This window comes from Recurvomyces mirabilis (genome assembly GCF_035927965.1).
Source record: "Recurvomyces mirabilis strain CCFEE 5264 chromosome Unknown scaffold_21, whole genome shotgun sequence".
NCBI classification, from domain to species: domain Eukaryota; kingdom Fungi; phylum Ascomycota; class Dothideomycetes; order Mycosphaerellales; family Teratosphaeriaceae; genus Recurvomyces; species Recurvomyces mirabilis.
The window spans coordinates 514,674-539,989 of NW_027041955.1; the positions used below are offsets into that span (position 1 = coordinate 514,674).

At 53.1% G+C, this 25,316-nt stretch overlaps 12 protein-coding genes across 12 annotated transcripts; 7 read left to right on the plus strand and 5 right to left on the minus strand.

Moving 5' to 3' along the window:
• Positions 1–405: 405 nt before the first annotated feature.
• LTS14_007679 (uncharacterized protein) lies at positions 406–1,140 on the plus strand (the record flags this gene model as incomplete). The annotated part of the gene is made up of 1 exon (XM_064840369.1): positions 406–1,140. The coding sequence occupies one exon, from the start codon at positions 406–408 to the stop codon at positions 1,138–1,140; it is 735 nt and encodes a 244-aa protein (XP_064692249.1).
• Positions 1,141–3,134: 1,994 nt separating this feature from the next.
• Positions 3,135–4,159, minus strand: PHO85 (negative regulator of the PHO system; the record flags this gene model as incomplete). The annotated part of the gene is made up of 2 exons (XM_064840370.1): positions 3,135–4,034; positions 4,094–4,159. The coding sequence occupies 2 exons, from the start codon at positions 4,157–4,159 to the stop codon at positions 3,135–3,137; spliced, it is 966 nt and encodes a 321-aa protein (XP_064692250.1).
• An 811-nt stretch (positions 4,160–4,970) lies between these two features.
• Positions 4,971–5,421, plus strand: cbp4 (Assembly factor cbp4; the record flags this gene model as incomplete). The annotated part of the gene is made up of 3 exons (XM_064840371.1): positions 4,971–5,033; positions 5,089–5,200; positions 5,291–5,421. 3 exons carry the CDS (start codon positions 4,971–4,973, stop codon positions 5,419–5,421), a joined length of 306 nt encoding a protein of 101 aa, XP_064692251.1.
• A 193-nt stretch (positions 5,422–5,614) lies between these two features.
• LTS14_007682 (uncharacterized protein) lies at positions 5,615–7,026 on the minus strand (the record flags this gene model as incomplete). The annotated part of the gene is made up of 2 exons (XM_064840372.1): positions 5,615–6,561; positions 6,837–7,026. The coding sequence occupies 2 exons, from the start codon at positions 7,024–7,026 to the stop codon at positions 5,615–5,617; spliced, it is 1,137 nt and encodes a 378-aa protein (XP_064692252.1).
• Positions 7,027–7,140: 114 nt separating this feature from the next.
• rad16 (DNA repair protein RAD16) lies at positions 7,141–10,008 on the minus strand (the record flags this gene model as incomplete). The annotated part of the gene is made up of 1 exon (XM_064840373.1): positions 7,141–10,008. The coding sequence occupies one exon, from the start codon at positions 10,006–10,008 to the stop codon at positions 7,141–7,143; it is 2,868 nt and encodes a 955-aa protein (XP_064692253.1).
• Positions 10,009–10,437: 429 nt separating this feature from the next.
• On the plus strand, positions 10,438–11,829 carry LTS14_007684 (uncharacterized protein; the record flags this gene model as incomplete). The annotated part of the gene is made up of 1 exon (XM_064840374.1): positions 10,438–11,829. One exon carries the CDS (start codon positions 10,438–10,440, stop codon positions 11,827–11,829), a length of 1,392 nt encoding a protein of 463 aa, XP_064692254.1.
• A 369-nt stretch (positions 11,830–12,198) lies between these two features.
• Positions 12,199–15,845, plus strand: LTS14_007685 (uncharacterized protein; the record flags this gene model as incomplete). Its single annotated transcript, XM_064840375.1, has 3 exons — positions 12,199–12,592; positions 12,659–15,695; positions 15,818–15,845. The coding sequence occupies 3 exons, from the start codon at positions 12,199–12,201 to the stop codon at positions 15,843–15,845; spliced, it is 3,459 nt and encodes a 1,152-aa protein (XP_064692255.1).
• A 574-nt stretch (positions 15,846–16,419) lies between these two features.
• LTS14_007686 (uncharacterized protein) lies at positions 16,420–17,000 on the minus strand (the record flags this gene model as incomplete). Its single annotated transcript, XM_064840376.1, has 3 exons — positions 16,420–16,485; positions 16,550–16,794; positions 16,853–17,000. 3 exons carry the CDS (start codon positions 16,998–17,000, stop codon positions 16,420–16,422), a joined length of 459 nt encoding a protein of 152 aa, XP_064692256.1.
• A 522-nt stretch (positions 17,001–17,522) lies between these two features.
• On the plus strand, positions 17,523–20,523 carry LTS14_007687 (uncharacterized protein; the record flags this gene model as incomplete). Its single annotated transcript, XM_064840377.1, has 2 exons — positions 17,523–20,330; positions 20,407–20,523. The coding sequence occupies 2 exons, from the start codon at positions 17,523–17,525 to the stop codon at positions 20,521–20,523; spliced, it is 2,925 nt and encodes a 974-aa protein (XP_064692257.1).
• A 365-nt stretch (positions 20,524–20,888) lies between these two features.
• LTS14_007688 (uncharacterized protein) lies at positions 20,889–21,728 on the plus strand (the record flags this gene model as incomplete). The annotated part of the gene is made up of 1 exon (XM_064840378.1): positions 20,889–21,728. The coding sequence occupies one exon, from the start codon at positions 20,889–20,891 to the stop codon at positions 21,726–21,728; it is 840 nt and encodes a 279-aa protein (XP_064692258.1).
• Positions 21,729–22,358: 630 nt separating this feature from the next.
• On the minus strand, positions 22,359–22,877 carry LTS14_007689 (uncharacterized protein; the record flags this gene model as incomplete). Its single annotated transcript, XM_064840379.1, has 1 exon — positions 22,359–22,877. The coding sequence occupies one exon, from the start codon at positions 22,875–22,877 to the stop codon at positions 22,359–22,361; it is 519 nt and encodes a 172-aa protein (XP_064692259.1).
• Positions 22,878–23,495: 618 nt separating this feature from the next.
• Positions 23,496–24,314, plus strand: LTS14_007690 (uncharacterized protein; the record flags this gene model as incomplete). The annotated part of the gene is made up of 1 exon (XM_064840380.1): positions 23,496–24,314. The coding sequence occupies one exon, from the start codon at positions 23,496–23,498 to the stop codon at positions 24,312–24,314; it is 819 nt and encodes a 272-aa protein (XP_064692260.1).
• Positions 24,315–25,316: the final 1,002 nt, after the last annotated feature.

The following is a 25,316-nucleotide window of genomic DNA, read 5'->3' on the forward strand; positions in this document are numbered from 1 at the left end:
TAACCCACCACTCCACCCTACCACTGTTAGATATCGTCATGCCTACCAGGACGGTAGGACCACGGTGTTGTACGACACGCTGTATGCAGAAGAAGCTTTCGATTAGACATCTGTCGCTCATTAATAACACTGCTTCGTCTTCACGAGGCCGGGTCTGCTGAATGTGATGTCATCGACAATATATCAATATACGAAATGATCGTCTAGCTACCAATGAAGCGATCATGAACCGTGCTTTCATCTGCCATGACTTGATACAAAGCCGATAACGTCGTCTGGGAAAGGGACCGACCTACCTTCAGAAACTACCAGTGTATACTGTTGGGAGACTCATCTCTAAAAGGCAAGACTGCACGGCGTTCATCAATTCGACAACCAATACTACCAACAAGCACATCTACCAACATGCCCAAAGCAAAATCAGAAAGCAAAACCAAAGCAGCCCGAAAAGATCCCATCTCAACCAAAACCAAACCCCCAGCCAAACTAAAAGACCCAAAAGCATCACACCTCTACACAGACGACAACCCCAGCACAACAATCCACGGCACCGGCTTCAAGGACTCCGCAGCCGCCATCAGAACTCTAGATCTCATCAAGGACCGCTCTCTCATCTACCAATGGCAAACAGTAAATACCATGTACAACCGCGCCAAGCACCATCCAGCTATGAAGAAAGCCGTCGATGGGGCGGCGAGTACGCAGGATATGCGGAATGCTATGGAGGTTTTCAAGACGTGGTTGGAGGAGACCTATCCGGCTTCCAAGGCTGCGTTGAGGGGTTCGGAGGGCTTTAAGCCATTGTTGAGTAAGAAGGTTGTCGAACGCTACCTCTCCCGTATCGAGGAGAGTGGGAGTGTTGGTGAGCAGGCGAAGGCGTTCGCGAGGATGTATGTTGCTTTGCCCAAGGGGAAGAAACTGGGCAATGTGCTGGTAGATGATGGGAAGCCGACTGAGGCTGATTGGGACCGGAAGCGGTATGATGTTTTGTGTGGGATTGTGGCGGCGGGGAAGGATGAGGGTGGGGAGGAGGGCTGGAAGGTTTCTGAGCTTTGGGCGGACGATAGGGTTGTTACGGGGCAGCATTTGGAGTTGATTGCTTTGGCGTGGAGTCCTGTCAAGGAGGCGAAGTTGCCGTGAGCTTTCAGATGCGCTCCGCGTGTGACACGGGCGGCGATACATGGGATCTGATCTTGGTCGAAGAAGGCTGGACTATGAGGCACGACGATTTCGTCATATCACCGAGATGACCTTGGATGAGAGAGGGTGGATCTTGTCGTCGACCTCATTTCGTACTGAACTGCTACTTCTCACACAACCGTTGCTGCCGTGAGATGCTGTTCTCCAAGCTTAATCTTTGCGGACATCCACCCTTCTCCACCTCACACCGCCACTGCACCTGGAACCACTCACCTGGAACACGGTCCACACCCTTACAGCCTCCCCAGAACAACCTGGCTCCCCATCCCGGCTCTCGGACCTGGACCAGATGGTCCCGTCTCATGAGCTTCCACAGCCGCAGCACGCTGCTCAAATAGCCTCTGACGATCGCGAATCCGACGGTAGACGAAGATGGTGAGGGTTACTAGGACTATCAAGATCATGGCTATGGCTATTCCTGCTCGGGCGCCTGCGGAGAGGGTAGAGGTGCGCTTGGCTAGGTGCAAGGAGGTGGATGTTTGGGCGTTGGTGGTGGCGGTGGAGGTGGCTAGCAGGAGGAAGCCTACTGCGATCCATTTGCGACTTTGCGTACTGGCGATGTGGTCCATGGCTGACTCTTGGGAGGAAAATTCGAGAATTATGAGGCGAAGCCAGGGAGGATTTCTCGGAAGCTAGGATCGTCCTGTGTTTCTTACTGTGTAATGAAAGCTTGGCTTCTCTTTTCATGGCGATTGGCATCGTACATATATTGCTCATGGCTCTACGCAGTCTTGTGGTGACAGCATGCGAAGCATGACCTGCCTTCACAGCCTCGAGATCGACCGCATACAAAAGGCCATACCGAAGGTCAGTAAGTCACGCAGCTCAGGTCAGGTTAGCAAGACGGCAGGATGGCAATCGTGATGGCGCAGTGGGAAAGTCCTGCCACGTTCGACGATCTTGCCGCAGTCACGCATCTCAAAGCCCTTGGTACCCCGCGCTGTTATCATGCGAAAAGAAGTCGGGTATGCTACTTTGCGGCGTTGTGTGCGTATTGCTTGATTGCACTTCTGCCGGATAGCCGTGTCGATCTTCGCAACTGCGCGACACAAAAGTGGTGTGCACTCGCAGCACAGCCTCTACTGTGTATCGCGCATGGTATAGATACGGAAAGCTGTCAGCCTGTCATGATATAGATCTGATCCTAAGCCTCACGCACAAGGCAAATCTATTCACAGAAGCGACAAGCTCGAGCCAAGCATCCCCAGCATGGCTTGGCTAATTCGTACCTTCCTGTTTGGTAAGGGCACCCATGAGCTGTGTCTCCTCTAGCGGAACACGACTTTGCTGTCCGACTAGTCCTTGTTCACCCTATACGAAGGATGGCTTGGTTGATCTATCATTAGGAGCATGATCATGATAGAAGCGCAGTAACCACCGGTTCTGCTGCAAAATAGTGGCTGCCAAGGATCAACGCGACCATCGCTTTCCGCAGCACCATGGAGATGGACATCGCCTTCGTTGTCGCAATACCAAGCGGAGCTCGCATCTGCATATCGTGCTCCGGACTATACCGCCAACACGCGTACATGCCAATCGAGCTCGAGTCCACTTGCCGGCTGCTGTAGTGTTTACCTGGATCCAGCCGTGAGTGTGGCGAGAGACAGCGATGATTGTCCTGTGATACCTGCAATGTCCGCTGCTAGTCTAATCACCACTGAGTACTTTGCCCGTCAGTCGCAGGCACGACATTCATCATATGAGATAGCTAGCATAAGAGCAGAAACACTGATCAGCCGTGTAGTCATGGATTCATGGCACTCTGGCCATGTGCTGCATACAGCTCACCGAGGACGACAAGGGAGGCTTTTGTGCTAAACGGCCGGACCCACGCTTACAACGCCACGCCTGTATTCATCCTCGCGTCATCGGTCTCGTAGCTTTCCGAACCCCTGATGTGGGTCGCCTCAAAGCACAACTCCCACTAATACCATCTACATGCCCTTGAACCCCCCACCTTGACCTCCTAGCGCCTCCCCTTTCCTAGCCTGGGGATACACATCCGCAAACCACGGATGCGCCAACGCCTGCTGAGCGGAACACCTCATCTCCGGTCTCACCTGCAACATCGAATTTAGCAACTGGATGCCCAACGCATCGACCTGCGGCAAAATCGCTCGTAGTTCCTGCGTAGCATACACCGGCCAGGTAGTCTTGTACTCCGGAAACGACGTAATCCCTGGCCAGGACCTCTCGGACGGTGTTCCCATAAGACGGAAGATTTTGAGCAGTTGGTCTTCGTTTGTCGTGCCGGGGAAGAGAGGCCGGCCGGTGTACATTTCCGCCATGATGCAGCCGGCGGACCAGATATCGATGCTGGTGTTGTAGGTACGGGAGCCGAGGAGGACGTCCGGGGCGCGGTACCAGAGGGTTACGACTTCGTTGCTGAAGGTGTTTACAGGGATTCCGAAGGCGCGGGCGAGGCCGAAGTCGGCGAGTTTTAGTTGGCCGGATGTGTTGGTCAGGAGGTTTTGGGGCTTCAAGTCTCGGTGGAGGACGCGGTTTTCGTGACAGAAAGCTGTTCCTAGGAGGAGCTGGTACATGAAACTTTTGATCACGTCTGGATCCAGGGCTCCTCGGGGCGCGGATGGGTTGGTGGGTGATTGGTAGCTGTCCATGTACTTTTTGAGATCCTTATCCATGTACTCAAACACCAACATCAACTTGTTCTCGGTGTGAATAACATCGTAGAGGCTGACGATGTTGGTGTGTTTAAGTTCCTTCATGAGGGAGATTTCGCGGATGGCCGTTGAGGGGGTGCCTTCTTCGCTGTCGAGGTGGATTTCTTTGAGAGCCACGAAGGCGCCGGTTTGGCCATTTCGGCCTTTGAAGACCTGCAGACATATCATATCAGCATGGTCTGTCATGGTTTGATGTTTTGAGGCAAGCATACCGTCGCATACGTTCCCTCGCCCAACTTCTCCAGCTGCTGGAAGCTATTCGGATGTCTCTTGTCCATCTCGTCGACTCTGTGCTTCTTCTCGCTGCCTCTCTCACGCCCTTCTACTGTGCTGCTGGCGGTGGTATTGGTAATCCCGTACCCCGCCAAGCTCTGGATGGAGATGTTGCTGTCTGTCCGATCGCCAATACTCAGTGTTCCCACATGCGTCGGCTGCAGTCGGATATCAGGTGGTTCGCGAGAAGTGAAGCGGCGGTCCCAGAGCGTCGAGCGCGCAGTCGTGAGGTGGTCGATCACTGACAATCGTGCTTCCGCTGTTTCGGCGCGGGTTGCTGTTGGTCGTGACAGCGGCTTGCTGGAGGGGGTTGGAGAAGCCGTGGTTGATGTTGGGGTGGAAGGTGTCGGGAAGGGATCCTGGGCTGTTATTATACGGTATTGCTTCAAGTGTCGCTCGTGGTCGCAGCAGTGGATATGATTGACCTTCGACTCATTCGCTGGCGCTTCTCGCGTGTTTCAAGCAACGGGCGCTAACTTGTGGTGCAGCCGCGCGCATGGCGACGGGAAGAGATTCGGCCAATAGTTATATCGAGACCGAGACCTCCTGCTATCATCATCGACTAGCCGTATATCAAAGACCATCGAAGAAGCTCCACGCCACCACTACACAGTACACGTACAACACAGATTGGACTTCCGGAATTCTCTACTGGTCTAATTCGACCCCACTGACAGGACACGATCAACTGTTCGCCACCCGGAGCATTGGCAGGAGTCGAGATGAAGACCATCACCTGGGCTAAGATGGCAGTGGCGTGCGTCCTTCCTATCGCTGTTAGCATGAACGTTTACTGAAGATGATAGCGGTGGTGTCATGTGCATTGGTGGACCCGCACTGATATACTATGTAACCCCAACAGAGGAGGAGCTCTTCCTGGTATGCCATTCATCATTCTACGAAAGGTGAAGTAAGGTACTGACGATCTGCCCAGCGATACAACCCAGAACTTCAACGCCGCTCGCTCGAACGACGAAAGGAGAAGCAGGAAGACTTTGACAACTTCGTCAATAAATTGAAGGAGTACTCCAAGAGTGATAAGCCTGGTATGTACAACCAAATTAACACCAACCCCTTTTCCCTTTTACCCATCCATACCTCATCTACTTGCTATGCTGACAGTTGTGACTTCACAGTCTGGACAGTCTGGGAAGAAGAAGCCGAGAAGCGACGTCAACTTGGTATCACGGCTGAACTCGATAGGCGGCGAGCAACGGCTGCGGAAGCTGAGAAGCTGAAGGAGGAGATGAAGAACTCGCTGAGATGAAGCGAGGGCTAAGTATCATTACTTTCACGCAAATCATGTATTACTACTCGAATTGTGACTTATCCCTGATCGCTATGCTTGAGTGACGAGATCTGCAGTATCTTTTGCTCGCCACGCAGCGCCGAATTCAACTGCATACCCTTCACCACCTCTCTCCGTAGGTAGATCTCCCTTGCTCTGGATCGACACACTCTCAAATCCGCTCGAATGCTGGCCACACCACCATCATCCCATTCACCCAACGCCAATGTCTCCTCTCGCTCCGGATCTCGTTCTCGACGATAGCGTTTGCCACGCAGCCTCGCGTGGCGGCCGTCAGCTTACAGCCTGCCGGCTTTACGTGCGCGAGGGACCGGTTTCTACCAGAGAGGAGGGCGACGCTGCGGCTGCAGGCAACACCCAGTGTCGGCTTGACCTCGCCGGCCGTCCTACCCTTCATCTCCCCGGCGCTGGCCATTCGCACGCGACTTGCGCCATCTAGCGGAGTGTCTTGCAGGATGTCGCTCATGAGCTTCGAGGGCATCCGCTTCTTGGCCGGTCCAGAGTGCTGTGATTCCTCTTCTGAGTCTTGATCCTCATCATAAAACCCAGCAGGCAGGGCACGTTTCCGAGTTCCAGTCGTGATGCCAGGCTCATCGTCATCGACACCCTCTCCGTACCCATATCCACCATACCCTCCAGCCGTGGATCCACCAGCACGTCGCTCATCTTGTCCGGGCGCATATCCATTCAGCTCCAGCCTAAGCGCGAAGACCTTTCGTATCCATCTCTTATCATCGGCTGGGTCGCTCCTGTTTGGATACTCCGAACGAGTGGTGCCTAGGCCCTTTCTTTCACGCTCAGTCAACTTCTTCTCGAATTCAAGCATGAGGTAAGTTTCGAGGTCGTTGGAGGCCATCATGTGGGTCTTTGGGTTCGCGAGGCATTTGTCTAGGTGAGCTCTGATTGCGCAACGTTCATTCTGGCGGATGGTGCTGTAGTCTTTGGATGGTAGCCTGCGCTTAGGTCTCCTGTACTGCTGCGGCTCTTGGTCGTCCATGTCGTCTTCTGGTGTTGGAGTTGGGATGCCAGATTCCGGTGTGGCGAAGATGCCGGCCATATCGTTCGTGGCTTCGAACGATGTTGAAGGGAACAGAACTGCTGGAATCTCGGTAGCAAGGTCTGGTCACTTCTGCTCAAGCTGCCGACTGTGTCGGGTACGGATTGTCTTCGAACCCCTGCTGCAGTGGATGAGATGATGATGTGCTGTGTGTTGCAACCGAAGTGTACCAAGAGCGGAGGATGTGAGCATGAAGAATATATATGTGCAATTACTGAACACATGAAGCTCGAAAGTGAAGCAGCTAGGGGCCAATATCTGACGATTCTACATCTACTGCTCGACAAAGATGTGAATTGACGAGCTCGGTTCGTACTTTCGCGACATGCCTCGAGTGAGGAATCTGCTGGTCTATTCCTGAGTGATTTATCACTGTGTGATCCTGTTCTAGGCGCCAATGAGCATATGGCTTCGTCGATACTGGGCTTGCTTCGAGGTGTTCCAGTCAAGACATAATTCAGTCGCTTTGCAGGGCTCAACTTCCGCGCCTCCGACAACAGCAACATCCTGGAAAGCAGGTGGCGAGTTCTGCTCGGTATGTCAAGCTCAACACGCAGCCTCAGGCACAAGCGGCATGGAGGTTCTTGACGCATGGATACACTCTTTTTCGTCCACCCACCTCATCCCCCAACATCTCCATCATCCCAAACACTCCTATCAAAGAACCCTCTAATCATCCGACTCTTCTCCCCACCGACAAAACCCGCCAACTCATCTCCCTCAGCATTCGCCACAGCCATCACGTTCTCATACTCCAACGTCAGCCTCTGCAACGCCTTCCCCGTAACCCCCGGCACTGCCCTCAACATCTCCTGCGGCGTCTGACTGAACGTCCGACCTTCGGTGTCTTCGCCTGCTACTAGGCCGATAGAGACGGCTTTGATAGGATCGGGTTCTTCCTGGGTCTTTTTCAGCTCCTCGAAAATCTCAGCTGTTTGGTATGGGGACGAGGACCAGATGATGCGGAGTTTTGGGAAAGCTAGACACAGGATCACGAGTTTCGATTGTAGATCTGAGCCCACGAAAGATGAAGTGCCGAGTGTACTGCTCAAGTCCGCGAAAGGCTCCAGTGTGAACGCTTTCTGAGCATCGAACTCGATCAGCAGCATTGGGCTGGCATAGTGCTGGAACATGCTTTCTGCTTGATTATACAGACGGCCATCGTTGAAGGAGGAGATGAGATCTTTTATGCTTTTACGTTCGATGCAGATCTGTGGGGTGAGGATGTAATCGCCCACTGTCAGTTGACAAGGGACTACTACCATGTTTCGCCCGTGCAGAAGAGATGGTAGGGATGAGCGGAATTCTCGGACGTCTACCACGACTCGTGGTGGTTCTGCTGTGGCGGCGAGGCGACCACCCCCAGCTATACGGGTATTGACCGTGCGGAGGAAGGACTCCTGCGGGTCGAGGTTCGCAGCTTCCTGGCCAAAGGTGAGAGCCATGTTGCCGCGTTCTCGAATGAGTTTCGTGAAGGCATCCTTTTCTCGCCGCACGGAGGACAGATAGCGCTGCTCTTCGACACTGCCACCATAGTACATGAAGTACACCCGTACTTGCCGATTCCGATGACTGCTACGGTACGTCTCCACGCGTCGTATGAAGGCTGCATCAGGTTCATACATGATGACATATCGTGGCTTGATCTCGTCTAGAAGGTGATCATCCGTGTCCCCATCATACGGATGTACAAGGACAACATCCTGCATCGGATAGAGCTCATAGTAGTCCTCCATGTTGTCCAAGGGATCGGCACCAAGATCAAGCTTGCTCGCCGCGGCGGTGATGTCCGAAGTCTCATCTGGTGCTAATTCGTGCATCAGAGCCTGCACATGTGCATCCTTGTCGCCTGCGACATGGATACTGCCTCTCGCTGTACGTTGAACAGAGGACAGGTTGCCACCGCCTCGCATTCGTCTTCGCTTGTTTGGTGGTGCACGGCCACGGCTGGATTGATTCGAGCCATGAGAGCTCGTGCCACTAATAGCCTTCTGGTTCTCTGCGAATAGATTACTGCTTACTCGCGCAAAGTCACGCTTCCACTGCAGATAGTCCCGCAACTTGCGCTTCATCATGAAACTGGCATTGCCGGCTTTCCTAGCCTCGATCGGATTATCGTCCTCCGCTTCGGCTGCAGCATCATCGCCATTCATTTCGGTCGAGTCGCCTTCACGGCCGATATGCATAGTCTGCAGTACTTCCCTCAGCTGCCGACAGGTACCTTGGTCTCCGCACATGATCAAGATACTGCCGTTACTCTCGTCTTGCGCCGTCGGGTTGAAGTACATATCTTGCTCGATCTCTTCCAGAATCTCAGCTAGCAGACTCCACTTCGGCATCTCTTCGAGCACTGGGTGTAGGCCGTCACTGCTATCGGCGCCTTCTGTGATCTTCCCTGTATAGACTCGTCGCTTGGCAGAATCGAAAAGTGTATGTGCTGCATCCAGGAATAGCCATGGCGATTGCGACTGTCTTGTAGAGCCTGGTGGAGGACTGGAAGCAGCTAGCACCGTGTCCAAATACTTGTTGAAGCTTACAGCATCGAAAGTCAAGAGAGAGTGTAAAATGGTTCGCAGTAGACTTAGATCTCGGACAATCTGCTTCGTACGGAAGGATGTCCGGTGCCACACCGGATCAAGTTGACGCCGTACTATGGTGTCAAAGGATCGATGTAGAGCACTATCCAAAGTCCAGTCTTCCATCTCCAACCCAAGATTGCCTTTCTTCAGCTCAGATATCGAGACTTCGACGCACTCCAGGATGGCATTCTGGATGGCACGCATGGCATTCGTCATTGGTACCTCGAGCTCGATGACTTCAGCTTTTCGTTTGCCTTCCAGTGATTGTGCTACACTTACGTGGAAGCGTGGATACAGTATAGGCTTGCGCAGGAACAGATTGCGCAAGATACTTGTCAGTGGTTGGTAGCCCATTGTGAATGGCTCAGGCTGGTCGGAGAAAGCTTTGAGGAAGCCATTCTTGTTCTTCTGCCGGAACATACGCACAATGAAGGCCTCCTGTGACGTTGCACCAATGCGCTCGGCATGCAGGACCAGCATCCCAGTGACGGTCGCAGCGTCGAGCAGCCCAGACAAAAAGTCCACAATCAAGATCCGACTTGTGATACTGAAGATACCTCCGCCAGCATACAGCTTCTCTCGCGTGCCCACGCTCATCAGGTCTGTGTTCACCAGCTTGAGACCTCGACATTTCGGTGAGCCACTGACGGCAGCCTGTTCCGCCAGCGCCTCGCCAATCCACCCATTCTCGCGCTCGTCCGCACCCACGAGAAGTATCAGGTTGTTCCCAGCAGCATCGTACGAGTGGAGGAGGTTTGTGACCAGGCGCAAAAGACCCAGGCCACGGGCAAGAACGACGAGCGCATCTTCTGCTCGGAGAGAGTGGAAGATTTCCTGCTGATATTCTAATGGCAGCGAGAGGCGGACCAGAGGCTCGGAGGAGGCGGCTTCATCTTCTGGCGCAGGCATCAAGGAGGAAGAAGAAGATGTGCTGGTCACGATCACGGGAAGGTGGAGTGTTCATGCCGAGGGCGAGCGCGGAATGCTTCCACATCAGCGCGAAAGCGTCACGACATCACGAGCTCGTCTTCGGTCGTCCGGTAAGCTTTCTTCTTTCCATTGAGCAGCGTCTAAGACGGTGCAGTGATTACCACCCGGATCAGTCCTATGGCCTTGATCACAGCGGTATGGCTGTACCATGGCTTCATGGTGCGGAATATCACCACGCACAAGGCACGTTTGCCGCTGCATGCGCCTAGTAATACGCCACGAGGCGCAGTCAAGCTATTCATATAAAAGACACATCTTCCCACATCAGACATTGCACCGTTCGTTTCCTCAAGGTGACCAAGCTGATCCATAACTACCTACAGTGTCATCGGGAGGCAATGAGCGAAGATGCGTCTACTGAACACGACAACACTAGAATTCGCGAACTTCTTCGATACCAAGCACCTCTCTTATGCCATTCTATCGCACCGATGGGGAGCTGACGAGGTGACGTACGAGCAATTCCTGCTCACGCAGTCCACAGACGATCTTCTGACCAGGCGAGAAGCACTCCAAGCGGCAACTGTGAAACGATATGCCGGATACGCAAAGATTCTTAACTTCTGTGCTTTCGCGCAACGACTCGGCCACCAATATTGCTGGGTCGACACCTGCTGCATCGACAAGCGAAGCAGTGCCGAGCTTACCGAGGCAATCAACTCGATGTGGACTTGGTATGCACAAGCAACAATATGCTTTGTCTATCTCGCAGACGTCGCGGACTGGCGTGATACACAGGCTCTGGACGCAGCTTTTCGTGCAAGTGAATGGTTTAACCGCTGCTGGACACTGCAGGAACTTCTGGCTCCGGAAGATCTGCTTTTTGTAACCCACTCGTGGTCTCCGTTCCTGCGATTTGTGAAGTCCAGGACTCTCGACCGTATAGGCGCTTGTAAATATCTGGACAGAAGCCAAGGTTATATCAATGCTCTGGATTCTCTCGTAAATGCTTCCCGAGTGCCAAACGATGTTTTGCTTGGCGGCAGGCATGGATTGCGTAATGCTTGCATAGCCGAGAAGATGCATTGGGCCGCACATCGGCAAGCAACGCGAGCAGAAGATGTTGCGTACAGCTTACTTGGGCTTTTCGAGATCAACATGCCGTTACTATATGGGGAAGGAGATCGAGCATTCATGCGCTTGCAGCACGAGATCATCAGACAGGTGTCGGACGAGACTATCTTTGCGTGGCAAGCGCCCAGATGCGGTACTAGTCCTTATTGCCATGCACAGACCAAGCTCATTCTGGCGTCGCATCCGTCGGCTTTCATTCACTCAGCCAGGACGTTGCGATCACGTATCGACGATGACCGGACCATCCTTGTACCCATGCATCAAAGCATATTCCGAGAACGCGAAACGCCGTTCCAACTCACGAATCGCGGCCTCCTCATGACTGTGGTACCCAGGATCATCACAAAACAATTAAATGGATCTGGAGAGTGGTTGAACTGGCTAATCATTCCTCTTATGTGTTTTCCAAGTAACTACACGGAGCGACAGTGCGAGATGATCCTGAAGGTGGGCAACATCTTTACTACAGAGGGTTCCACTCCTGGAACCGGTGGCATCACCGTGGTGTCGAGAGTTGGCGCATGTAGAACGATTGCCAGTCCAGACCATCTCCCATCTGAGCTCGTCCCAGCAGACCTTGAGGAGGCTGAGCAACTCGAGCAGACTTTACGCATCTTCGCCCCGATCGGTCTTCCGGGTGAGCCAGAGTTGAGGTTTGGGCCCTAGCATATCTCTCAACCATACAACCTCCTAGAGAACCAGCTAGCTCATGGATGTCCAGGGGCGGGTGCTCGCTTAATGATTGCATGTTTGCTTCCCGGAGATTGTCAACGGACAGAAATGTTCCAGCTCAGCATCATGGCATGCGTCTACGTCACGCCGTGAAGTGACGTTGGCAATGCTTTGCAATGCCCTATGCCAGCACATCGTACCAGCGTTATGGTTAGAGGAGGCCCTGACCTCACAATGTGAGTATCTGCAAACATCTACTATAAACCATTACATATAACCTCCTACCAAAGGCTTCTCCTTCTCTAGCCTTCCCACCAACGGCCGTCATAACACAGCATTTACTAGCTCCTTCGCACGTGAAAGATGGCGATCATACTTTTGGTTGAGACTGGTGTGGCTTCACCTCGATCCTCATACTCGCCACCAACGCCGCCACCCAAAGATACACCAAAGCAGCGCAAGAAGAAGCACCGTAAGAAAGCTCACTACGCCTCGGTCATCGAAGCGAGCCCAGTAGCAGCAAGAAATCATCCACTTAGTGAGGAGGTCATGGCATCAGCGTTCGAGAGGCGCAGGCGCAGGCAGCATCCCTCATCTGCCGAGCGCGAAGGGGACGGAGTCCAAAATCTCTTGCAAGGTGAAGCTCACATCACATGGCCCATAGCCGAAAACGGCCTATCAGACCTCCCTGCTAATGCTTATCCGATAGTACCCAGCTCTACACCTCTTCATGTCCGACATCCGAGACCTTCGAGAAGTGAGTTGTGTAGATTCATTCACTCGTCTGTGTTGCGATCATCGGAGTGACTAACATGAAATCCAGTAGCATCACCATCTCCTTTCGCGAGAGCATCTCCATCGTACGCGGACACTACCTCGCACGCCAAGTCAAGTTCCAATGATGGGGGGGCTGTCATGGCCGGTGATCTGCTCACTTCATTCCCGGAGACTAGTCTTGCGATCCTCGACACAGCTTCAATGGATGATCATGGCAAGGCAAGGCACATACCCCGTGATGAGCTGGGATTGGAAGGTCCTGATCTGAGAGCCCTATTGAGGGATCTAGACCACCAGGAAGAGGAGAAGGAGCTTGCTAGTACAGTGCCCAAGTCTTCAATGCAATGGGATAGTGAAGACGAAGAGCGAAATGGAGCCGAGGTCGAGGTCGAGGTGGATGGGAAGCGTCGCTGGCGCAGCAAGCTGATGAAGAAGCCCAAGCGCAAGTCCGACGAGTCTAACGAGTCTTCACGCAGCTTCACGGATCCAACCAAGATCGCAGCCAAATGGAAGCAAAAAATCTCATCTGCGAGATCGAAGGCGTTTGCGGATGCGCCGGGCGACTCACTCACTGCGCCAATGCAGTTGGCGAAAACATTCACTTTGCCGGATCACATGCTCAGCCCTGCTACCTCGAGCTTCTTGAATGCACAGTCCGACAACGCTGAGGTGCCTGGTCCCGAAGTCACGCCTTGGATCTATCAAGAAGAGCTCGCTCGTATCACCAGTAGTACTACAGAATTCATAAGGCTACATCCACCTCCGCCCATCCCTAAGACCAACACGACACCTGCCGAACGTGGTCTGCGATCTGTCAAGTCTGACTGCTCGATCCGCACTACAGCTGCCGGAAACAAGATCGCGGCTGAGATTGGTCCTGCGAAACGTGCTGTTGCACTCTCCACTGCCAAGTTCAAGCACAGTCCGACTTTCCACATCACGCAAGCGGTAGAATCGAGATTGATAGCTGTACCAGCATCAATCAAGCACGAGTGGGAGGAGGCGATCCAAACGACCAGAGCTAAGGTCAAGGCGGCGAAGCTTCAGATGGAGTCTGCTGTGAAAAGCGCACACCAACATCTCGACAAGCATGACGTATGGCGCAAGAATGGCGATAGACTGATTGCACGTGCCAGCCGCCTCGGCTACGCTCCAGTCGTGGACTGGGACAAATTGACCACGAAAGAGGTTGAAGCTTTTGGGTATGCTCTCGAACGAGACTCAGATGATGAGGTCAAGCAGATGTTCCGCCATGTCGGTGAGCAAGCTGCGAAGGATGCAGTCATCAAGCACTCATACTTGAAGAAGCAGAAATGGCTTGATGAGCGCACCAGGGCAGCCCGAGCGGATGGACGCCTAAGCGCCGAGCAAGATAAGAAGTTGAGGACCGCGTCACAACTCATCAGTAACGCTATCATAGCAGTCGAAGAAGGTCGTGAAGACGATGCTGTGGCGATGATGAAGCATGCAAGCGACGAGCAAGGTAGCTTGCTCGACACGCCAGAGAAGCGAGACCATACCAACCACAACCACAGGCGATCGGAACGCGCTTCAGCCGAGTCGGAGCGTATGCGCACATACGAGGCTTTGTGTACTGCTGGTCAAGATTACAGTCATGTGACCACTCAAGCGGCAGCGGCTGGACTCGGCATTACTCTCGATGAAGATATGGGTATGGCTGGAGCGATGAACACCCCACAGCGGCCACGGGCAGTGTCATACACACAATCAGAGCTTGACGATTTTATGGCGTCAGCAGGCTCTTCAAACAGAAGCTCCTTCCAAGTTTCAACGCACTCTGTGGGCGCCGTCTCCCCGACATCACCGCTTGCAGACCGACCACTCAAAGTGCAGAGATCTCCTCTGGCGCCACGAGACAAGTTTGGAAAACCAGTGTTTCACCCGCACAGAGATGGTGATTTCGTGCGGAAGATCCAGGCGGAAGCAGAACGTGCCAAGGCTATCAGAGCTATGGGCAGCCATCCTGCTTTGCGTGCGACCTCTCATGTGGAATTAGAGCTCGGTCCAGCAACAGCGCCGATGCTCCAGCTGAACGACGTGTCTGACTTCCGGCAGCAGCTTCGCACCGACAAGCATGATAGTAAGGAGTACGAAGACGAAGAGCTTTATCTGCTTGAGGACTACGGCTCCGACTGCGAGGATGATAGTCTGAATGGACGAATCTCGGCCATGACCTGGGACTACAATAACGAGACTGAAACGGCCCAGCTGGAAGAGCAGTTGATTCAGCTGGAAGACCAGCATGAAGGGTCCACATGGAGCCCTCTCGCGTACCAGATCGGTCTGAGTCGACTGAGCAAATTCATGGATTTGCAGTATCCAGGATCTCCTCAGCAGCCGCAGGGAGACGAGGAGGAAATCGAGTACGTTGATAACCCGGACTACGATCATCACACAGTAGTCAATGCCAAGCAAACTGTCAGCCTTACTGGACTCGGGGTTCAGGAGTTCGTGACTCCTACTAAAACGGCCAAGTCTCGTGCTATCACCACCACGCAACATAACTCCAACAGCGTTGGGCTTAGAGCTCAAAAACTCACAACTCCTAGCAGGCAAACAAAACAACAGCCAGTTCCCAGACCAACAATGAGTGTAGACATTGACGATGTGATCGCACAATGGGAGCGCAAGCCACGCCAACTCCTAGCAAGCCGTGGCACAGACGTATCTCCCTCGAATGTTCCGGCGATCAGAGGCGCAGTGTCGGAGACGCACCTCCTGCGCGTTTCTCTTGGTCTCCTGCCACTGAAGACTCGGAAACCAAGTTCAGGCCCGAAGCATCCCCATCATGACTACGAATGGGACACCGAGAAGGTAATGTGCTATGGTAAGCATACCGGGAGGTCGAAGATCGTTGAGCTCAACCCTGTTGTGCGAGAGCAGCTTCGCCAAGACGAATATAGAGAACGTGGGAGAGCGTTCGCAGAGCGCCTCACGATAGCGAAGCCAGAATCGCCTTCTCCTCATTTCAAGGCACTCACAAAGCTTCGCATTGATGACTATCAGCAACGACTTCGAGATCCTTCGCCCGAAGTAAAACAGAAACTCCAGCGTTGCGCGAGGTGCGCGAAATTCTGTTGCCTTTACGCCTCGTGCCTTCTCACATCCACCATCTCTGGCTCATCGGCTGTGGAGCAGAAGATTCGTGCTGAAGCAGAGGAGAAAGTGCTAAATCTGCGGTCAGCGTGGCCGGCTGGAGTGGAGACCTTTGAGACTTTCGTGAGATGCGTCGGTTGTGAGAGGGTAGTATGCCCGAGATGTGCGAAGGTTTGTCGAGATAGTCTGTGTGGAGAGATCGTCTGTAGGGGATGTGAAGGTGGCGGTTGTGGATGTAGTGGAGGCAGGTAGTGTGGCGGATTGGTGGAAGGGTCTGGCTTCGAGGTGTAGCTCATGCGGGTCAGGTGAAATGCCAGCATATGATTTGCAGGCTCAGTCTAGAAAGAGAGATGGTGATGGCACGCGGCCGGAATTGAAGACTCGGGACTTGGTCATAGTATGCTATTTGGCTGGAGACGTAGTTCAGATTCCCCGAAATGAACACCTTGCTTCCGACGTGGACTGCCGTTGCGCCATAAAATGCTCCTCGCTCAAGATCTGTACGTGTTCGTTGCCATGTCTATCGCATCTCATCCGTCTTGCATTCGTCATGCATGTTCTTACCGATCTGACCAGACTGCTTCGTACCTTGTCTCTCAGCAAGGCCCGTCATCTGTGCACATGTGTTCATTGGACGCCAGCTTCATACCGCGTGGCCGTGATGTATGCCTTGGCTTTTGCTACAGAGGCTCACTTTTTCTGGGCAAATTTCTCCGTCCATTCCCTTGCCGTCTTTATTGCCTCTGCTTGATTCTCCTTTACCCAAGAGTCAGTCCGAGAGCGCATTTACACGATCACTTCTAGGGATATGTATACACACCTTCCACTGCTTCGCCACAGCCTCATTCAACGGATCCTCGGGGTTTGGTGCACCCAACAGCGCTTGTATGCTCAACAGAATCGTCCGTATCTGCAGTGCAGGCGACCAATTGTTCTTCAGCACGTCTAAGCAAATTCGGCCCAGACGATCGATGTTGGGGTGATATATGCGGGTGAGGAAGCGGATTCGTGGTGGACACATAGGGTAGTCGTCGGGGAGGAAGAGCTCGAGGGAGAAGACGCCGCCTGTATCACGAGTCAGTGAGGTACTGTATGGGATGTTTGCAGTCAGTGTTAGGCATACCTTCATAGCAGCTTCCTCCTGGTCCTTCAACGTTCACATCGAAGTATCGTGCGTTGTCGTCGTGGGGTACTGCGGAGATGCCAGGCACAGGTTCTGATTGTAATCGCTCTGTCTCCTTTATAATTCGTTTGGGAAGAGGCGTCGTCATCGCTGCGGTAGTGGGAAGAGATTATAATGTGATCGATCTGGTCCAGCTAGGCAGGCACGCTGACAAGCCGATGGTTCGATACGGTTGGTGAATGGTTTCGACTCAGTGGTATCTTGCTGGTGCACTAGCAAGTGAGTGAGCAATATTCTGATAGTGGTGTTTACTTCAGTTAATCAAGAGTTCTTGATACTGTCGAAGCAGACACGAATGGTGCTCGCTTCACTGGTGTCAGATGCTCCAGATGCCACCACAATCATGCCCCACTCTACGATGTCACGACAGATCACAGATAGACTTCCGCGCCGGTCCGCTGCCAATTCCGTAATCCGGCATGTGCTCTTCTTGCTCCAACTTCACCACTGCATGCCGCGTCCACGTTTCATCGCCTCGACATATCACGACCAAGCCGTACCCGGTGATTCCTTCCTGCTAATTCGGCTCGGTGACATGCCATTGCAGCAATGCGTAGTCGACGAATGACAGTCCATCAGACAAGCATATTCGGCTCCTATGCTAAAGTGAATGGAGTCCGATGACGACTTATCCACAGAAAACGACACTATCGTATCATCTGCTCCGGGACCGTGTGCTCTCAGCCAGGATGGCGTGTTTCTTGCAGCAACAAAGGTGAACGACGACACGATCACTGTCGGTCAACAATGGCCCACGCACGGCATCAATGACCCTACACTGTATCGACCTACGGCTGATTCGAGCGGAACTGCTACCGATCATGACTTGCCTTATCGCACGCTCTGGCGTCTATGCCTTTCTGAACGGCGTATGATGGCGGGTAGAAGGACATGGGAGAGGCAGGCGCCTGCAATCCATGCTTTCGCATTCAGCCCACAGCCCAATGGGCAGCATGAGCGAATTCTCGCTGTTGCGTATGGGACTATGATCCTACTCTACAATACCATTACTGGACGATGTCTCGCTGGCTTGAAAGGAAACGGCCGGGTGGTACTCGACTTGAAGTGGTCTACTCTTGCCACCCAGAATGCTGAGATTTATGACTACTGGTCCAACGACGACTCGCCAGATATACTTGTCTTGACCGCGGTGACCATCGATGGCGCAAAACTCGTTCATGTACAGCAGCCAGATCACGATACCGATCAAGCGACGTTTTTCCGGAGTTACAGCGACGGTCTCGAGCTTACGGCCTTTATATCTCAAATATCGAGGATGTCTTCCTCTGTTGGTAAGGCTCGTCTTGAGGGACCAAAGTCTGCTCTGCGTGGAGCCAATCAACCCAAGGTCTCCAAGATGCGAGCTATCAGCGTCGTGACCGACAGGATCCGAAAGTCCGGAACAGGCCTGTCATCTCGTGTAAGAAAGGACGAGCCGATAAGGCTTGATCACCAAGAACCGAATGCTGGCCGTCCGCAGTCACTTTTGCGAGACTCATCAGAAAGGGATCTTGATGTCGGCAGTGGACCGACTTCACCAGCCACGGTAGTGGCGGATGAGAAGATGGTGTCGAGTCTTGAGCTGCCCAAAGCCAAGGCAGATGGGTATAACAGCTCACAAATGCCATTCTTATCTCCCTCGATTCCTTCACGGCGTCTGCCGCCTGTCGACGAGCATATAGACTTGGTCACTGATGCGCATAAGTTGTTCGGCGAGCAGAGCCAACCTGGAAGCCCGCTGCTATATCGAAGCCGGGAAGCCTCCTTCACATCTATCCGTCAACCAGACAGTGACTCTGATGATGAGACTTTCGTCCCGGGTACTATGCATGGAAGTGCGTCCTTCCTCCCGGGTGGTGTCAATGTTCCTTTACCCAAAGGTTGTGGAGCAGTGTTCGCGGACAACGGAACTTTAGTCACCTTCTTCGAGCGACGATCTGCGGTTCGTGTCGCTGACGCCTCTCTCGTATCGAGTAAGATATCTGCATATCGCGATCGCACAAGGAGGATGGCAAAGCTTTTTCCGAGCTTTGCACGAATCGAGGATACCGATGATGATGCTGAGCCGAGTGCTAGCGATGTGTCGTCGGACTCTGATGTTGAAAGCGATGACGAAACACAAAAAGATGATCTGAAGAGCGGTGCAGATCTCCTTGAAACGATATCTTTACCGTTGGACCTTGCCGAGAATGCGAAAGTCTTCTCAGCTGTGTACGATCTGGGGGACATCCTTGGGTCACCTCGTCGCCTCGCTCTCTCTTACCACTTCTCTCGAGACCGCGATACTAGTCTGGCTGCGGTATGTGAACGCAACGCCAAAGTGGCGAAGGCTGCCGGACAAATTCAGCAGAGTACCATCTTGCATCTCCTTGCCATACTAGTAGATGACGATGAGTCCGAAGATGTAGTCAACAAGGCGAGACCGTCGTTTGTGAAGGCTCTGCCATTACAATGCGCATCAAGCAGGGAGCCGGGATCTGCTGATGGCATTGATTCCGCTGAATCGTGGATCGTGCGGCAGTGTTTCCAGTGGGCGGAAAATAGGGCTGATATGCAATTTCTGGCACTGATGTCTGCCCTGCTGGTGCAAGCATCTCCATCGAAAGAGACTGACATGATTGAAGGAGCACGGACGGGAAATATCGCGAATCCACAAACTTCAGTCCACCAGTCGATTGACGGCCGCCCCTTGACGCCCTCGGAGAATGTCAATAGCAAGGTATCGCCCAAGAAGGAGACACCAAGATCAGTAGCCTCGTCTCGCCAGTCTTCGAAGCCGACCACACCATATCTGGAATCAGGCGCCAATACTCCACCACTTCCAGCTATCTCATCGCGGCAAAGCTCTTCAAAGCTGTCTACATCCCCCGGGCTACACCGCAGCAGTTTCGGTGCGGCCGCTCGGCAGTACGCTCAAACTATCACGGACAGGTTCGCAACTTATGGCTCCTCACCGCCAACAAAGAAGATCAGTCCTGCAAGTGCTGAGGAGCTGGCGGGGAGTCTGAAGAGCAAGATGGGGAGTTGGACTAAGTCAGTCTCTTTTGCTAAGACCGAGAGCACGGTAGACGGTGCTGGGGAGAGTGTCGCAGGGGGTGAACGTGGGTATGATAGTGATAGGACGATCGAGGATGTAGCTATGCCGCAGACACCTAGACGCGGTGTAGCGATACCTGTCACAGTCAACGTGATGAATGCAGAAGCTTTTGGTAATCCTGGCGGCGACACAACAGACTTTGAGAAAGGGCCACTGCCGATCGACCTTGCGCAGAAGGCTATTGTGTGGCGAAGACACTACGCTGAGCAACTTCGCTGCTGGGGTATGCTCATCGAGGCTGCCGAGATGGAGAATATCGGGGAGTCCACAGCTTACACCAGCCATGGTTCACCGTTGCTCGCAGAAAGCCATCTCGTCCTTGTAAAAGCTGGCGGAGACATGACTGCTTGCAGCATCTGTCAAATCAGTATGCAAGGCTTGCAGCAATTTTGTTCAGACTGTGGGCATGCTACGCATCTTGCCTGTGTGCGGATGTGGTTGCGGAGTTGCCTTGAGGCAGGCGAGGACTACATTTGCCCTGCTGGCTGTGGAAGTAAATGTCAAGATTATATAAAATTGTAGTATAGGCCGCGAGATATGTGATTGCCTTGCGTTTCAATGTTGTCGTTGCAGCACAACACAGATGACTCGTCCTTGCATCAAATTCTGTCCAGGTTGTCGTGGGACGGGAGCAGCGGCTCATAAAGAGTTTCAACACTGCCAAACGCCGTGGAAGGATGCGTACTGCTTGGCCTTTGCATGGACATCATCCAGCTAGAGTGTGACTCCTCTTATGCATCGCCTATCATACTTGGCACTCGTATAGTATGTAATATAGATCAAGGAGGTAGGCATTCTGTCGCAGTTCCGCGACATCGCTTCATTCAACATCCTCAAACAACTCGCGTGAGATACCTGTAGACGACGATTACAAGCACTATGCCTTCTTCTCTTGCTCGCTTCACCCTCTGGGCCCTTCTTGGTCTGGCGCAGTGCAAGGCTGCGACCTACTCGCAGAGTCCGCTTGGCTTCAACAGAGATTCCTCCATGACGGTCGTTCTCAAGGACACAATCACAGTCAAACATCCCGCTGATGTGGCGAATGTCAACATACGAGTCAAAGCGAGCGGAGAGACTAAAGCTGATGCCTTTCGCCTCACGAGAGAACGGCTGGCTAGTGTTGAGGAAGCACTCAGCTCCTTCATGCCCGCGAAGAAGGGTGGGGTGGGTGAGGCTGGGTGGAATGCTTCTGGTGTCGAGATTGATTACAGTCACCGATGGAAGGGCGACGGAATTGAAGATGACATGGATAGTGAGGACGGCGCGAAGAAAAGCACGAACAAGACCATCAAAGCGGTCGGCAGACTCTGTGCTCGCTTCCACGATGTCGACATGCTGAGGGCGTTCGCCACCGAGATCGTAAAGAGACAACAGGACGTGACCTTCGGTGAGATCGACTGGGACATGTCCAAATCCGCTAGAAGAGGTGCCCAGGTGGAGCAGAGGCGTAACGCCCTGATGCAGTTCGTAGAGGCTGGCGAGGACTGGTCGACTACGCTCGGGTATGGAAAGTCAACTGTGGTTGAGCTCGAGGAGATGTACTCCTATGTTAGTAGCTCTAGCGAAGAGCGTGGGCGGTGCGGGAGGTCGTGGTATGAGTTCGAGGATGAAGAGGAGGAGGAGAAAGAGAGTGTTCTGGCCAAGTTGTTGGGTAAGGAGTGGGAGGTTCCGCTCGCAGAGTTGAACACGGAGATGAAGTGTACATTGAGGCTGGAGTGAGTCGACGAGCTTCACACGAGAAGGTGGGCGTAACCCCATGGCTGGTTTGGGTACTGCGTGGTTGTTGAGATGCTTAACATGCTCGAGCAAGCGAAGTGAAGCACAAGGATGTTACTCGTCGAAACATGTCACTGCGTATTATGCTTAAGCTACACGAAAAGTGATGACTGTCAACACTTTGCAGCGATGTATCTTGACTGGTTGCTTTGATGTGACCGATTCGTACTCGACACATTGTCACCAATATGCGGTATTTGTAGAACTGCTCCAAGGGGCAGCAATGGCTATGTTTCGTTTCAGGTTCAAAAAGACTCTACTTGTTGAGATTGACGAGGGTAGGCCGCAAGAGATCGTGCTATATGGTCCGAGAAATAAAAGAAGGCATTGGTGTCTTGGGCCGGAGGATCAGGTGCAGATGCGGGCGGTGAAGCTGGATATCAGACGCCGATGATTGAGACGAGGAGGACTTTGCATTGTAGGCTCAAGTTGGACTGAACGCATGGGGTTGCAACAATTGGGTGAGGTAAATATTGGCGCAGAGAATGGCGGCTATAGATACATATAGACATATCCAGAAAATCGAACAGACGTTGACTTGGTGTGCAGATGCATGCTTATTGGAAGGCGGCACTAGAGATCGACTGCCATGCCAAGGCACAACATGGCCAACACAGCACCCTGAAGCCACTTGAAGTTGCTGTACAGAGCGGGCGCCGAGGAGGAGGACGATTGCGAAGCAGAGGCCGAGCTTTGAGCAGCCGTACTGGGTGCGGTCGACACATCGCTAGAGACTTTCGAGCTTGCTGCGGTGGATGTAGAGGAAGCAGTTTGCGACGCTCCCGCTACAATGGTGGAGGAGTGCGCACCAGAGGGCGAAGCTGTGGCGTTGGAGGCGGAGCCTGTCACGGAGATCGTGACCTGTTGGGGTACGTCTGGGCCGGTGGTGAGGTAATAGGACTGACCGGCGACTACTGTCTCGGATGCGCCTTGGGCAGATGATGTGGCAAGATAGATGGCACCGCCGCTGGTTGCAGGTATCCAGTTTGTTTTGCCATTGTCCAGGACTTGGCCGAGGATGGTCGCAGTGCTTACGGCGCTTCCGCTAGGAGTGAAGGTCACCGTCAGAGGGACGATTTGGCTGGCTGACATTTTAGCGTGTTCGATATGCGAGCTTGCTTATTGTGATTCCGAGTCAAGGCGAATGTGTGGTGTGGTTGATATTGTGCTTGTTGTAGACGTGAGAATGCGCCGAAGGGGAAAGTAGGCATGCCATACTTGCCAACACGCGTGACCATTACATTGCCGTACGTCTAAACGAGGACGGAGGATTGGCTATACCAAGAACGGCGTTGTGCTAATCTTACGCGTGAAGTCAAGCGAGGCTGGTTCCTATCCGCGGTTTCAGTTCGCGCAGCCACAAGCTTCTGCATCCTCGGCATGATCGATGGCCAGCCATAGTAGTGGCAACAAACCACGAGCATGAATAGGTCCCTTTGGTAGGATGGCGGTCATGATCAAGCATGATGAGGTGTAGAAGCTTGTGGATGGCTTCGAGATCCCGACTCGGGCCGCTGATGACAAGCACTCGTAAAGTCGCATTGAGAAATGATTCAGCAGCTGACAACAACGCAACGTGCATTGGACGATCTAGGTCGCGCTCTTTGGCATGAAGTGCTGTAGAAGAGCTTTTCAGAGGTAGCGTCTCCTTGTCTTCTCAACACGGTATGTAATCAGTACGACACCACGCTCTCCACTCCACATACGAACATGGCCCCTGCGGACGACATCGTCTTCTACGACATTGCCTCGAAGCAGCCATTGACCACGTTTGGACCAAACCCATGGAAGACACGATTGGCGTTGAACTTCAAAGGCCTTCCGTACAAGACACAATGGGTGCAGATGCCAGACATTAGCAAGGTGCGAGAAGAGCTTGGCATCCCTGCTAATCGGACGCTACCTGATGGCACTCCCTACCACACACTGCCTGCCATGAACGACAATGGCACATTGGTTGGCGACTCGTTCGAGATAGCTCTTCATCTTGATGCTGCTCACCCTAACACACCACGCCTCTTCCGTCCTAACACATACGGTCTCACTGCAGCATTCAATGCCTACGTCGATGGCATCTTCACCAAGCATGTTGGCTTGAGCACCAAGATGCCCTTCGATGCTGCCGTCGAAGAGGAGGTCATGGCGATCTTCGCCAAGAGAGCTGGAGTGGAGAAGCTGGATGACGTGCAGCCCAGTGAAGAGGAGCGCAAATCACTTCTGAGCACGTTCGAGTCCGCTCTTGGCGAGCTGGCAAAGGCTTATCAGCATACTGGTGGCACGACAGACTGGATCTGGCGGCCTAATGGCACAGATCAGGCTCAAAGGCAGCGCCCGCCGGCTGGTCGCAAGGGTACCGAAATCCAGTTGGATGGCGACGAGTTCGTGTATGCCGATTTCATTGTCGGTGCTTGGCTTAAGATGATGGAGGGGAGTATACCGGATAATGAGTGGCAGCTCGTGAGAGGGTGGCATGGTGGCATATGGGGGAGGCTTGTGGATGCGCTTGAGCCATTGACGGTCATGAGATGATGCTCCACCCACATCGATGGGAACGAATGTCACCGAGCGATTGCGGTCCACCGGGTTTCGCTTTGTTATGGCCGCAGTCTCACGAAAAGGCCAAAAATTCGTGGAGCATCTGTTGGGAGAGTATGCTTCTTTAACAACCGGATCGGTTGTATGACGAAATTCTAATCGGCTAAAGGCCATCCTCCTCAGTAGTACTTGTTGGCTACCCTCCGCTTGCTCTTGGCACAAAATAGCACAGGTAGCCAATGTCGCCTCCACCTCATGCCATGCGCATACAACTATCGACTGATGGGTCTCGCTTCCTCTTGAAACCCTATGGCCAAGCCCCATCAGTCGGGTAGCGGGCTGGGGTAGTCCGTTGGATGCTGTACGTCTTTTTTGATGTGCAGGCATAGAGCACGAATGTTCCACCTCGTTGATGGAAGAGGATGGGAAAGTTCCCATGTTATCCAGCTTGGCACGGCAATGTGGCTTCATTGTCACCTCTCAGGTTGCGCATACTTCGTCAATTGATCAGGAGTACATTGTGTTCTTGACATGCACGTGGTCGCTCACACGCGTGCAGGAGCGCGGATCTTGGATGCGAGTTGGCTTGATAGGCCCAAGGCTGCATGTACCTGTACATGTACTATATCGTGCCGCTTTACAAAGCAGCTTTGATCAGCGCCACCGACAGCCAAGACATATCGCGGACCGCTGAGTAGTAATACGCTATGCACTAGCCTGTTGTTGGTTCTACGACTCGTTCACCAATCATGAGTTGGACTTTTCGAGCCAGTATCGCGCTTGACGACTGATGATCATCGGGTAAAGACACTACAACGCTTGCCATGCTCGTGCCTCCTCAAGAGATCATGGTCAGGTGGAATATGTGTCGGAAAGCCTGTTCATAGGCTGGAAGAACCAACTTAAAAGCCCGCTCCGTCCCGAGCATGGAGGAAGAAGTGCCTATGATCTTGCAGTCATGGCTGTGCACTAGGCTCTACTAGAGCCCAATGGGCA